This window comes from Aspergillus tubingensis, assembly GCF_013340325.1.
Source record: "Aspergillus tubingensis WU-2223L DNA, scaffold_11, whole genome shotgun sequence".
NCBI lineage: Eukaryota > Fungi > Ascomycota > Eurotiomycetes > Eurotiales > Aspergillaceae > Aspergillus > Aspergillus tubingensis.
The window spans coordinates 1330053-1342847 of NW_023336285.1; the positions used below are offsets into that span (position 1 = coordinate 1330053).

General features: G+C 50.1%; 5 protein-coding genes across 5 annotated transcripts; all 5 read right to left on the reverse strand.

The window, feature by feature from the left end:
- Positions 1-432: 432 nt before the first annotated feature.
- AtWU_09790 (putative alkaline lipase) lies at positions 433-1566 on the reverse strand (the record flags this gene model as incomplete). The annotated part of the gene is made up of 6 exons (XM_035504896.1): positions 433-594; positions 656-700; positions 759-1129; positions 1188-1251; positions 1300-1427; positions 1476-1566. 6 exons carry the CDS (start codon positions 1564-1566, stop codon positions 433-435), a joined length of 861 nt encoding a protein of 286 aa, XP_035360789.1.
- A 1820-nt stretch (positions 1567-3386) lies between these two features.
- Positions 3387-5052, reverse strand: AtWU_09791 (cytochrome P450; the record flags this gene model as incomplete). Its single annotated transcript, XM_035504897.1, has 4 exons — positions 3387-3728; positions 3782-4381; positions 4445-4803; positions 4857-5052. 4 exons carry the CDS (start codon positions 5050-5052, stop codon positions 3387-3389), a joined length of 1497 nt encoding a protein of 498 aa, XP_035360790.1.
- Positions 5053-6895: 1843 nt separating this feature from the next.
- On the reverse strand, positions 6896-8203 carry AtWU_09792 (uncharacterized protein; the record flags this gene model as incomplete). The annotated part of the gene is made up of 3 exons (XM_035504898.1): positions 6896-7448; positions 7513-7991; positions 8051-8203. 3 exons carry the CDS (start codon positions 8201-8203, stop codon positions 6896-6898), a joined length of 1185 nt encoding a protein of 394 aa, XP_035360791.1.
- A 691-nt stretch (positions 8204-8894) lies between these two features.
- On the reverse strand, positions 8895-10004 carry AtWU_09793 (alpha/beta fold hydrolase; the record flags this gene model as incomplete). The annotated part of the gene is made up of 3 exons (XM_035504899.1): positions 8895-9071; positions 9170-9523; positions 9633-10004. 3 exons carry the CDS (start codon positions 10002-10004, stop codon positions 8895-8897), a joined length of 903 nt encoding a protein of 300 aa, XP_035360792.1.
- A 1030-nt stretch (positions 10005-11034) lies between these two features.
- On the reverse strand, positions 11035-12706 carry AtWU_09794 (sugar porter family MFS transporter; the record flags this gene model as incomplete). The annotated part of the gene is made up of 2 exons (XM_035504900.1): positions 11035-12402; positions 12461-12706. 2 exons carry the CDS (start codon positions 12704-12706, stop codon positions 11035-11037), a joined length of 1614 nt encoding a protein of 537 aa, XP_035360793.1.
- Between the last annotated feature and the right edge of the window lie 89 nt (positions 12707-12795).

Here is a 12795-nt window from a genome sequence, read left to right on the forward strand (position 1 = left end):
TTATAGAGGTGATTGGGCATGTTGCGTTTCTCTGGGTTGGAAATACATTTTGGTCAAGTGGGAAAGTGCCGAACACGGAAGATGTTTGACTGCACTTGAATATTCGGTTAGTCTAAGTAGTAGTGTTCACTTCAGTTTTATAAACCAATAATCTCTCAATTGGGAGTAGGTAGAACATTAAATATGTGTGTGTCTATAGGATAAGGAGAGGAAACGAAAGCTCTAACTGCATAATAGTATAAACATGAACTAACAAGTCACAAGACATCTATCATAACCAAAACAGGTCTATCGTATGTATAATGATGGTTCACCCCGCCAAGTCCCGCTGCGAGATACTAAGAACCCTGCCTACTAGTCCAAAGTAGCATAATTTTCCAAACCCTACCATCTAAGCCCACCCCTTCTCAGCATAACATAAGGACTATCGGCTTAGAAAAGCGACGAAGAGCATCCAGCAAGACCCATCGAGATACCAAAGTTGGAAAAGTGTCCAGCAGTGACACCAACCTGGCCGTTACCCGCCGAGCAAGAGGTATCGCGCTCACCACTGCACTTGACCGTGCTGGCCTGGGTTCCGGAGCTGTAGTATTCCTGTAGTAAACCAAAGTTAGGAAAGCGTACAAAGCGGACTCATAGAAGTAGGAAAACTCACAGTGCCATAGTGAACAAAGTCCCAAGGCCACATAACGTACATGTTCTGAAACATAGCTAGTAAGCATTGTAGGTCAGATTATATAGGGTTGAGAGCAACTTACAGGAACACCATCATCAGCATTGTTACCCCGGTTCAGGGTGCCGTTCTGAGAAGCACCAAAGTTGGCAAAGTCCTCGTTACCGATGGGGTAGGCGGCAAGGGCATTGCTGATGATTGTCTTTCCGGGGAAGTTTTGTGCAAGCGCAATATAGGATATATAGGTGAGAGAGCCACCGAGGGAGTGTCCCGTCGATTCGATGGTGTAGTCGGGGTACTGCTCGACCAGCGACTTGACCTCCGAGATCACATCATCGTGCACGGAAGACCAGGGAGAATAGATGCCGTGCATCATCTTGGCGCCGGATGGGAAGTTGACGCCAGACAGGCTAGGCTCGACGAGGGTGGTGTCGACATCGTTGGCAATGTCGGTTGCTTTTGTTGATGTCAGTTTAGTTCTCAGCCAATGTGGTTGTGGTTTTCATGTACTAACCGCTAGTGGAACCCCTCATGGCGACGGTGATACGCTTCTTCTCGGTGGAGTAACCAATGAAGCCCTTGTAGTTTATTAGTATAAGCAGGCTTGATAGGGGCACGGCACATACCTGGGTATCGGTTGTGAGCTCATTGATTTGCTTGGTGATGGTGACATCGAAGGCAGTACCGGTACACCCGGTGTAAGCTGCAGAGGACAGCTGCGCAGCTCTGTGTAGCTCCGTCCATTCGGCCGTATCTGCAAGAATTAGAATATGGCCATACCAAAACGTCGTAGAAGGCTAACCGGCAGTGGCTCGAGACTGGAGCATTGGCACAGCCAACGCCAGGGGAGTCAGGGCGAGACCGCCAAAAAGAGTGGACTTTCCGACACGCATGACGAAAGAAATGAAGGACAAGAAAAAAGACTGAGGTAAGAAACGAATGGTACTACAATGAGTCTCGAGTTTGTAGGTAAATAAAAACAGAACCGTTCTACCCAACTTCCTTTTATAATGCTACATCCTTATAATCCGCGTGCCGGTAAAAGCTTGATCGGTTGAAACAACACTGATACATCACTATAGGTCGGGTACCCCGGGAGGGAAAATCACCGGAACGGAAATCGTCCTTGGATAGGATTAGATTAGGGACTAGACTTCGAAACCATGTGCAGCAGTCACCCATGCGCCGAGGTTAGAAAAAGGCAGTTTGCCTGCGGTTGAGAACCATCAGTGGCTCACCAGAATTCGGGATGTGATTAGGGCTTGCTCCGTTGTTTCATGATCGGCTATAGTGGGGATCCGTTCGGGCGACCCAATTTTGAGCCCCGGGCGTTCAGTGGTCGGACCGCACCCTTTGTTCTAATAGTGTAGCTCCCTAGCGGCCGGTAAATGGATTGCCAGGAGTATACATAGAACAGTTCGACATGTCTCGTCTTCGGTGCCTCTGGGAAAACCTCGGAAGGGTGTTTGAGACCTCAACGCGGGTTCCGCCCCACTCAAACGTTTTCGATAGATGTTCGCCCGCAATCACACTGAACTTTGACTGTCGCAGATCACAGAATCGGATGCCAACTCCGCCATTGTCGCGGGATTATTGAATGGCATCACACCTGTCCTTGATGTACCGTGTCTGAATGTCGAGACCGGGCTTTGGCTGAAATTCTTCGAATTCATGCAGTTTTGTTCATTGATGCTAAAACACTCGCGCCGGACCATTCCCAACATCTACCCCGATTATCTGGTTTTCGAGAATATTGAAGTCACGAGGCAGGTGCCCTGTCTCAAGGTTTCAGGGTAATGGAAAAGGGAATATCCGCCTGTTTTCATTTTCCTGCGTATCCCAGTCCGATTATTAACCACGAGGCACTGTCCATGATCGTGAACACGCATGGGACGGGACTGTCAGTCTGTTGATCATTAGGACTGCCGACCGAATTCGAGAAGATCAGTCTCCACAAAGTATAACCACGGGATAATTGTAGAAGAATTGGAAGGTGTGAACCGTCACAATGGCCATTTTCATGGCCCACATGGTCCTGCCCAATTCTCAGTCGTTGTTGCCGGTTTCCCCGAGGCGACAAATTGCAGGATTCTGTTTGTATTCGTTATTTCGCAGTAATATGGGCCTAGCCAGCTTGGCTAGAATGTGTAATGCGGAAATCTGAATAGCCTCCTATTGTTTCCTGGATTCCCAAGATAGAAATTTTAGGGAAACCAAGCCGAGGTCCGCTGATATGCCGTTCAACGTAGGCACAATACTGTACAGAGCTCCATGGACTTCTTTCTGGTCAAAGCGGCTTTTGAATCATTGATCTGGTTTGTCTTGGCACTCTGATCGTTACATGTATATTTCTTGCAGTTTCTACGAAATGGGTCGCGAATCGATCGTATTTACCTATTGGATCAATTTACATCCATTTCCCTCGGATCAAACCAGGTAAAAGTCGTCTTTCTTATCATATGTACTAACCGGCAATCGGGTCGTTCATGCCCGCCAAACTCCCGGTAACATATTTGGTGATACAACCCAAAAAAAGGATATGAAAGCTTACGTGTAGCAGAGCATGCGCTAGCCGGAAAATTACCAATCACTCTGATTCTTATTCGTAGCACGTCACTACCGATATGCACCTGGAAGATCGGTATGCTGCCCTCCTGTAAAGTAAACCTTTACCTAGAGCTATTGTGAACTCCTTCCATCTTCACCACGTACTTCATGCATCAGATCTAACTGACCTCTGCCTGATCTTTATTTCAAACTGCACCGGCTTGACAAACCACATATTCTTTGACCTCATGTCTGTACCACCTTTCTGCTGTATATCGATGTCATAGTCCCGAACAAGCTGCGGGATGAGTTTGTTGATCTCATACAGCGAGATATTCTTGCCGATACATGTCCTTGATCCAACTCCGAAAGGAATCAGACACTGTTCCATTGTTCGGAGCTTTTCAGAGTCATCCGTCAACCATCTTTCAGGCACGAAGTCATCAGCATCGGAGCCCCAGATACTCTCATCCCGGTGAATGACCCAGCTATTTACACCGACATTCGTCTATAACTCCCTTAGCAAAAGTGGGGTACGGATCCAGAGAAGGCACAACTTACACCTTCCGGGAAGAATCGTCCACAAATAACAGCACCACCCTTCGGCACGATACGGAAAAGCGGAAACCCAACACCCGGATGCAGACGCATCGACTCCTTGATAATAGCCTGCAGATACGGCAATTTCTGAGTATCCTGGAAAGAAGGCTCGCTTCCTAGACCAGCATCTTGAATTTCTTGTCGCAGCTTCTGCAGCTTCTCGGGGAATCGAAACGAGTAGAATATCACTGAGCTAAGACCAATTCCTGTGGTGTCACTCCCAGCACCAATATTGGCTGCTGCGCTTGTCTGAATATCCCTATCTGTCAGGCCTTTGACGTCCTCTTGCCGAGCATGAAGAAGCCTTTGGACCATAGGCTTTAGCCCCTCAGGAGATGGATCTTTGAGAAACTCCTGTGACAACTCCAGGAACTTCTGCGCGTTGAAACGAGCCACGTACAAGGCATCCGACTTCGCGAAAAAGCTGCCGAGGAAAAGAGCCAATGGCCGCAGCCATAGGAGAAGGCCCACCAGACTGCTGAAGGTGAAGCTGTTATCCAAGTTGGAGATCAAGTTATTGATGTCCTTGCCCTTATCCAGGAAACCGAATCGCTCACCGTACTGTTTAATTTAGCATGGCTCTATCGGGGTAAGTAAGGGGAAGGTTGGGCTGGAAGAGCATACCGTAATCTCGCCAATGGTATCAAAAGCAAAGCACTGAAGCCAGTGTCCTAGGTCCAAAGTCAACCCGCCCCTTGCAGTGGAGTCGAGTTTCTCACGCAACCGCCGGATACAGTTATCCACATAGGGCTCGTACGATACTACAGCAGACATGGCATACATGGCTGCGACCTTGCGACGGGCGCTGGAGTGATCGGCCGTGTTTCGGACGGAAAAGAGGTTATGGCCCTCCGGGTCAGGTGAAAAGTTCCAAGCTTCGTACCAGTCCGACTTGATAAACTTGGAGCCGTGGGCATATATGGCCTTGAGAGCATCGAGACCATTGAGACTGTACCAGCCCGGTGCGATCCGCACAATCTTGCCTGTGAAGGTCTTCAGCACCCAATCTTGTTTATTCTCTGGTCTTCACACATACCATGCTCCCGATGAAGTCTGATATTGGTATATTGGAAATCACCTCTCGTCATTTGTCTGATATACCAGAATCGAGTGAAGCGGGCCAGAAAAGGGCCGGGAATGTCACGGTCAGGGGACAATGCCCGTCTGACGAAGACCCACAGGACCAGGCCTAGAGCCAGAGCAGCAAGCGCGGGGGTGGAGTACATGAGCATTTTGGAATCCCGAAATGAACCAAAGCTCTGCTGTTGTGAGCAGATTCTTGATAAGTCTGCGTTTACTTGGAGCACCAGTCCACACTCTTATACTCCTGCCACGCATATAGCCAACTAGTCCTCGGAGAATTCGGTCTCGGAGATGCTGACCGCGCATGTATATTGCCTTGAATGTTATAATCTAGGCGATTTTTGTCTCCACTTGCAGTTGATCTGCAGGGATATTTGCTTGACTAAGCGGATCTCGGCTCGATGAGCGGAAGTTGCAGTTGAACAAGATCTTATTATACATTGAACATCGAACAACGAACATGGTTTTGAGCAGCTTGCTCGAAGAAATGATGAATCTAGCTGTTGGCTTAGAGAATATCTCCTTCATAAAGATTCTAATATCACATATGCTACCCTCTGAATCGTCTGTAGTCATATCGGTCCTCGGAAGTGCGGACTGCAGACGCGGGGGATTCCCGATCAGGGTTCAATGCATCCCGTCAACAACCCGCCAGGTGGCTCTGATGTCCGCCAATGAGACGAAGATGGAATAACACCCCACGGCCCGGGGTACCCTTTCAAGACTACACGATAAGACGGCTCCAGCCCACATTACCCAGACCTGTAACCAATTGATCAATCGACGATTACTGTGTACTATTTGTGTCGGTGAAATCACGTCTGGTGATTACGCTAATCACAGCACGGGTCTTAATGTCTTGTCTGCCGACAGTACTTTTCCGTTCGAGATGAAGTCAATTGTAGTATTTTTCCACAGCGCACCCATGCACTGACTCCAACCCTCGTTCTATAGACCCCTTCCCAGTCGAGAGATATATATATATATATATACATCCTCCAGATCAGGCGTCTGCCAAGTACAGTAATCTAGACCTGAGGTGCAGTATTACTAGTGACACCCATGGGCCCATGACGCACACCCACACGCCTTTGGATATATATATATCCCCGCCAAGCCAAGGATAGACTGAATAGAGTCACGTGAAACAAGGTTCTTAGAGCCCATACAAACAGCTGCCATGCTGAGCTATTCCTTATTCGTTGATGCTCATCCAAGTGGCTGGTTGTCTAAATACACAATATATGGTATCCTTCCTACTAAGTTAGGATGACTATTCGTCAAAGGTTCCTATAATATAACGAAGAGCTGTAGAGGGCCGGAGAAAAAACTAGAAGGAATAACAAAAACGAATAAAAGTAATACACTGTACTCTTTCTCGGACTTTCCAATAGTAAAATGCCTACGACAAACCCACCAATCGACCAAGGAATGGCAGTGCGTGACCTGAATCCTTGTTCATATTGCTGCTGAGAAGCAACGTGCAAGTTCTTGGTAATCTAGAAAAATAGAGCGGAGCAATAGCGTAACCCAATGGACTCCGCAATAGCAGAATTACTTTCAGTTCCGTACCCTGCTGAGAAAATAGGGTAGAGATCTTGAGATGCAATCAAATAGTGGGATAAAGCTGAAGTAGACGGGACCCGAAGCAAAGTAGTTAACTATCATCTCAGGCTAAAGCTATGGTACAGTAACTTCCTACGTGACCGTGTTATTTATAGCCGAAGTACCCTGCATGTTGCTAGACTAGTTCCATATGTCGCAATATCACCAATCCTTCAGGATGACAGCCCTATCACACCATACCCATGCAGGGATAACACATGTTAGCCAGCGGATGCAGCCACCCGCCCCTTCATCACGGCGACAATCTTATCCATCTAATCCATCTTACAGATAGTACAATCACATCTCATCTAATCAATTAGAATCTCATTATTTACAATACCCTAACATACACAGAAGCCGAAAACACCAAACAAAAGAAAAATTCTATCCATCCTGCCTAAAATCTTTGGACACCATAATCCCATGCAACGGCACCTCATCCCCCTCCTCGCCATTGCCCAACTTACCACCACCGCCACCTCCAACCAACCCACTTGCTCCCCTACTCCCTCTAATATTCGTAACTGTCAGGCCGCGATCATGTTTCGGCCTCAACACGGCATCCAGTTTGATCTGCTTCTGTGTGACGCCTATGCCTCCCTCGTCGTCAGGTAGATGGTAGAAGGAGTGGCGATTGGCGCGCGCCGCCGTCATGCCTGCCGTGCTGCCCGTGCTGTCAGCGGGCATCTGGCTACCGTCGGACTTGGAGAGTGGAGAGGTGCGACTGCGGAAGAGGGCAGGCACGAGGGCGGATTTGAGGCCGAGTTTGCGGGCGGCGAGTTGGAGTGCTGGACGGAGGGTGGGGAGACAGGCGGAGACGATGCCAGCGGACATTTCGATTGCCGTCCAGCCGACGGTTGGGGCGAGGGTGTAGCTTGAATCGGCGGAGGTATAGCTGAATAGGACGGTGAAGCGGTAGGCGGAGGCGAATATTACGCTGTTTTGGTTGATGTGTTAGTGGTGGTGGTTTGTTAAGGGGGTAAAAGGAGGGGGGATGTTACAAGAAACCCAGGCCAAAGGCGACAGTGAGAGCGATTTTCTCGGACAGTCGGAGCTGGAGTTTCCAGACTTGCGGGAGAGGGAGGAATAGAATGATGAGGTCTGTGGCGATGGTGGAGGTTGCATTGGCGATCCAGGTGCCTACTTGACTGATGCAGTGGCCGGGGAGACTGGGGTACCAGAGTTTCTGGACGGGGACGCAGATGAAGATGAACAGAAAAGTGATGCAAATGACCCAGAGAATGACAAAGGTGCCGATGGCGTAGGCCCATTTCTTGAAGTAGGGAAAGCGGAAAATGCGGTAGTACATAAGGAGAATGCTGAGTTTGGTCCAGACTAGGTTGAAGACGTAGAGAATTTCAGCAACCACAAGGTATTTGGCGATCAGGATGATCTGAGAGGTAGGGAGTTTGTCGGCGTGGATTCCCATGCCCTCGTGAATCATGGCAAAGATGAAGCCAACGACAATGAAGTTCCATAACTGAGTTGGATTATTAGCTGCATGCATGAGTGTAGTGGTATTGAAGAGAGAAACCCTACCATCGAGAAAATAATCATCCAGTCATCCCACCATAACTTCTGCTTGCGTTCGAGACGGGAAATCACCCGCAGAACAACACAAATGAAAGCCAACACCGTCACAGAGACCGTGGTGGCCGTGGCCCATGGCTGGAGATCTTGCTTCTCACCCATCGCCCCGGACGGAGACACACATACACACGAAGTTCAAGCACCAGCACCAGCACCAGCACAGGGACAGGAACAGGAACGGGTGGTCCCACGCCCGTCAGGGCGAGAGCGGATCATTTAATATAGCAAAGGCATTAAGGCGGGAGAAATGGATCATGCAGAATGAGTAAAATCTTCAGCAGCAGTCCAGGATCCGGCAGAGGGTCCCCACTCGGGCCAGGCGCCAGGCCACACAAACTTCAGTGCGGATCCAACAATCTACCATTCAGCAGATGGCAGCCGTGACCAACGAATCATCCGCAAGCGATCCCCCCAGGTCTGACCTGTCAAATACTCAATTTTTGAAGTTCTGAATGCGCGGGAACTGGTCCGACTGTGCCGGTCTGTCGCCAAGGCCACGCCAGCCGCGACCGGTTCGCTTTAGTTGCGACCAATATTGGACTCCTTGCCTTCTAGACTGTTTTGCTTTTTACAGGCACACGCCCGGATTCGATCCGGGGGTGACTCTCGAGCCTCGAATCTCGTGTCCATCGGATTCCTTCCCGGTGGACTAGTTGATTAGTTTACTCGATAGAACTTCTTAGTCCAGGCACGCGAGATACATCTTTTGATACATGAATATTCTCTCGTATATACATATAGCTCTGATCTACAGAGTCCTACCTAGTATGGGGGTGATAAGGTTGAATCGCGCTTACGCCCCATATTTCTGAACCATCTCCAACACCGCCGCATTGACTTCCCGCGGGTTCGTCGCATTCAGATAATGCGCTCCTTCCTGCACAAGCACCAATTTCGCCTCCTTGGACCTGGTGAACTTCGAGATCTGCTCGCTTGCCACCGTCGTCTGGAAAGGGGTATCTTCCGTGCCCTAAGGACAGTAGTTCGTATTAGCCCCACCCCCAACCAGACCGAACCGAACCGAACCATTGCAACAACTTCCCCAATGTGTCTTGGAAATAAACTCACCTGCAACCAATAAACCGGACACTGCACATCTCCGAGCCTCAACACCAACCCATCCCTCGTCAACAGACACATCAGTGCCATGCGCACCTTCTTCCGTCCTTCATCGCCCTTGTACACTTCCTTCAGGACATCTTTCCAATATCCGACCGTCTCTTCTGTCGCTCCCTTTCCGAAGCCAATGCCCCCGACCATGCCACACCACACATCATCCACGACAAATTCGGGGGTGGGTGTCGCACTGCTCCATTTCTCCAGGAATGGAGTCAGCAGCTTTACGGGATCCCAGCAGCCCTTGGTTCTGGAATCGGAGGACTCGTAGTCCATGGATGTGCCGAGAGGGAGGACACCGAGGATCTACCACCATCATTCACACGCAATTAGTACGACACTACCGTCAAAATATTACCCATCATCACCGACAAGAATTTAAAATCATTGGAAAAGAATAACAGGATATACGTACCCTCTCCGGCGCCAACAGCGCCATTCGCATAACAATCCATCCACCCTGGCTGGTTCCCAGAGTGAACGCCTTCTCAATACCCAGCTTATCCATCACCTGCAGCGCCATGATGGCCGTATCCCAGTAAGTAAAGTGCTCCGCGACATGACAATGCGTGGCACCATGACCGAGAGGCTCAATTGCGAGGAGATTTGCCGCGTTAGTGAGAGTCTCGTCGTTGAATTGGGGTTCGTAGAGCGCAACAGTCATGCACATGGAGTTGATGAGCACTACGGTCGGCTTGGCGGGGTCGTAGGTGTTGTTGTTGCTGAGGCGGTAGCCGACGTCGATGCCGCCCAGATGAGGGACGGTAATGGTGGTAGTTGCAGCCATATTCTCTTGTTTCTTTCCAGTGAATGATAATGTGGTATGTGTAGAAGAGAGAGGAGATAGATAGATAGATAGCCTCTTTACTCAAAAAAGGAGGTGAAATTGAGGAGGGGTAAGCTTTGGTGATGGTATCACGTGGGGCCAACACTGAACTCTACTACTCAACGACAACTCAACTGTCGTTGTCGTGTCAAATCAATAGTCCAATTCATTTCTTGGTACCAGGTACAACTTACCGCGCGGACAAGAACCAAGGAACCAACCAACAAACAAACATGAGCGGGGGATGGGGATACCTCCTTCCCGAAACTGACACTGACAGGCCAAATGACAGTTCATTTGAACGGAGAAGCTACCCTTTTCGGATGGCAACCCTGACTCCATCTCCAACACAGAAAAACCTCGGAGGCTAGCCTACAAAAGCCAGAAAGTTAAACCCTAACTGTAACTCGCCTCACTACGGAGTATCTATTAGTACTGCATTGTACCTCGGCCTCACCCCGAACCCCTCCCGAGTCTCAACCGAGACAAATAAGAAAAAGGGATCCGCAGGGCTGGGTCCCTGCCACGCGCTCGATTGGTTCCTGCAGCTCAGATTAAACTTCTGATGGGCGTTTCGGGCGCTTTTTAGCGGGTAAGCCACTGTGCAGGGGGGAAGCAGAGTAGCCTAACTAGTCTAGTTGTTTGTGTTTGTCACACTTGGGGACTGACTCGCAACTCATCATGTCATCAGTTCAAACAAAGGTATTAACTTTGATTAATAACGGTCGGAACAAACGGAGAAAGGGAGAAGGACCGTGGAACACAAACTTATGACAGGAAAACTTAAGCTTAATGCCGCGTGGTTGGGTGGGGAGAGTTATTCGTCATGGTGGGTTTCCAGCTTTTGCCATGTGCCGAGGGTTCCGGCATAGTAGAAGATTTTTTATGATTATGAAACATGAAGATGCACAGACAGACAGACATCATGCGATCGTAATCAAATCATATCATACCATACTCATAACTAGCCCGCTGCTATAAGACAACCCGATTATACCTTCTCTTCGTGAGAACTGCTTCCCTTCTCCCCATCATCAGCCACCTCCTGACCATCTTCCACCATCCTCTCCTCCGGCACCTTCGCCCACCCTATCTTCCACCAACTCTTCGTAAACAATTCCTCCATCCGTTCCATACTCCGTCCCTTACACTCCGGGAACCCAACCCCGGCCCACACCGTTGCGAGCGTCGTAAACGCCGTGAACAGCGCAAACGGGCCCCAAGACTGCATACTCTCCGTCATACTGGGGAACCCGCGCGTAATACCGAAATTAAGCAGGTTCTGGTACGTGAAAGCAATCGTTACCACCGTGCCGCGAATCCGGGTCGGACAGATCTCCGATGCCGTGAGGGAGAACACCGGGGCCCAGCCGAAACCGTAGCCTACAGCGTAAAGGCAAACTGCGACAATGCAAACATACGAGGCGGCGGAAGGGGAAGCTGTTCCGGATGAGGAAGGTGGACTGAGGGCAAGGTAGCACGTCAGGTACAACAGACAGACGACGTTGATGGTGGAGCCGATCAGCAGGAGAGGACGCCGGCCGAAGCGTTCCGTCAGGAACCAGGCGTAGAAGAAGACGGAAAGGACCTTGACGAGGCCGTAGATAGCGGTGAAGAGGAGGATTTGGGAATGGCCCAGGCCGATGGATTCCAATATATCTGGGGTGTAGTAGGTGATGCTGTTTCCACCAGACATAATAAAGAAGGTTTGGATGAGGGTGACGAAGAGGAGGATTTTGCGGGTGGGTGGGTGGTTGATGCATTCGTGGAGAAGGGATAGGAAGGCTTTGGTGGGAGTGGTGGGAGTGGATGTGGTGTCGAGTTTGCTGAGGAGTTCGGCGTATTCGCGTGCGAAGTACTCGGTGCTTTCGTCCATGCCGCCACGGAGTCGAGACAGGCTGCGACGAGCGGCGTCGACGCGGCCGCGCATCATGAGGTAGCGAGGGCTTTCGGGGAAGAAGGGGTATCCGAGGAAGAGGATGATGGCCGGGATGGATTGCAGGACGAGTGTGGTACGCCATTGCCAGCTGGAGCTGTCGGGAATGACTAGGTACGAGGCGTAGTTGATCCAGTAACTTCCTGTGACGCCGCTCATGATGCTCACGTTGTAGAAGGTGGTCATCATTCCGCGTAGCTCGAGGGGTGCAACTTCAGAGATGTATACTGGGCCTGCTGACATTCCCAGTCCAGACCCTAATCCGGAAAGAACACGCCCGACGAGGAGTTCGGCAAAGGATCCCAGGTTGGCGGCCATGAGAACGGCTCCAATCGCATAGCAGATGGCGGCAGCGAGGATGACTGCCTTTCGGCCGCGACGTTCTCCTAATGGACCTGCGAGCAAAACTCCGACGGTTTGGCCCTGTATATAATAGCACTTGCTTAGTTCGTGCACTTTGTAATACTGTCGAATCACATACCAGCAGCATGGAGGAAACCGCCCAGCCCTCATTATTCGAAACAGCCGTGCTGGAAAGTTTATCCCAGCCAAAATCTGGATCCCATTGCTCCATCTGCATAGCACCCGAAATATTGGACGTGTTGAAGCCATGCAGACCACCGCAATACGACGCCCAAATGATGGCCAGCCAGATGTATAGTCCGCGAGCCGCAGGAGGCACCTGTTTGATGGCTTGGGGGGAGAACCCGCCGCCTGCTGCTCCCATTCTGAACTAAGGGTATGATTTCTGGGGTATGTTTCGACACAGAGAGATCCCAAGTTACCGGAACCGGGCTGTCGACATGCAATTGACAA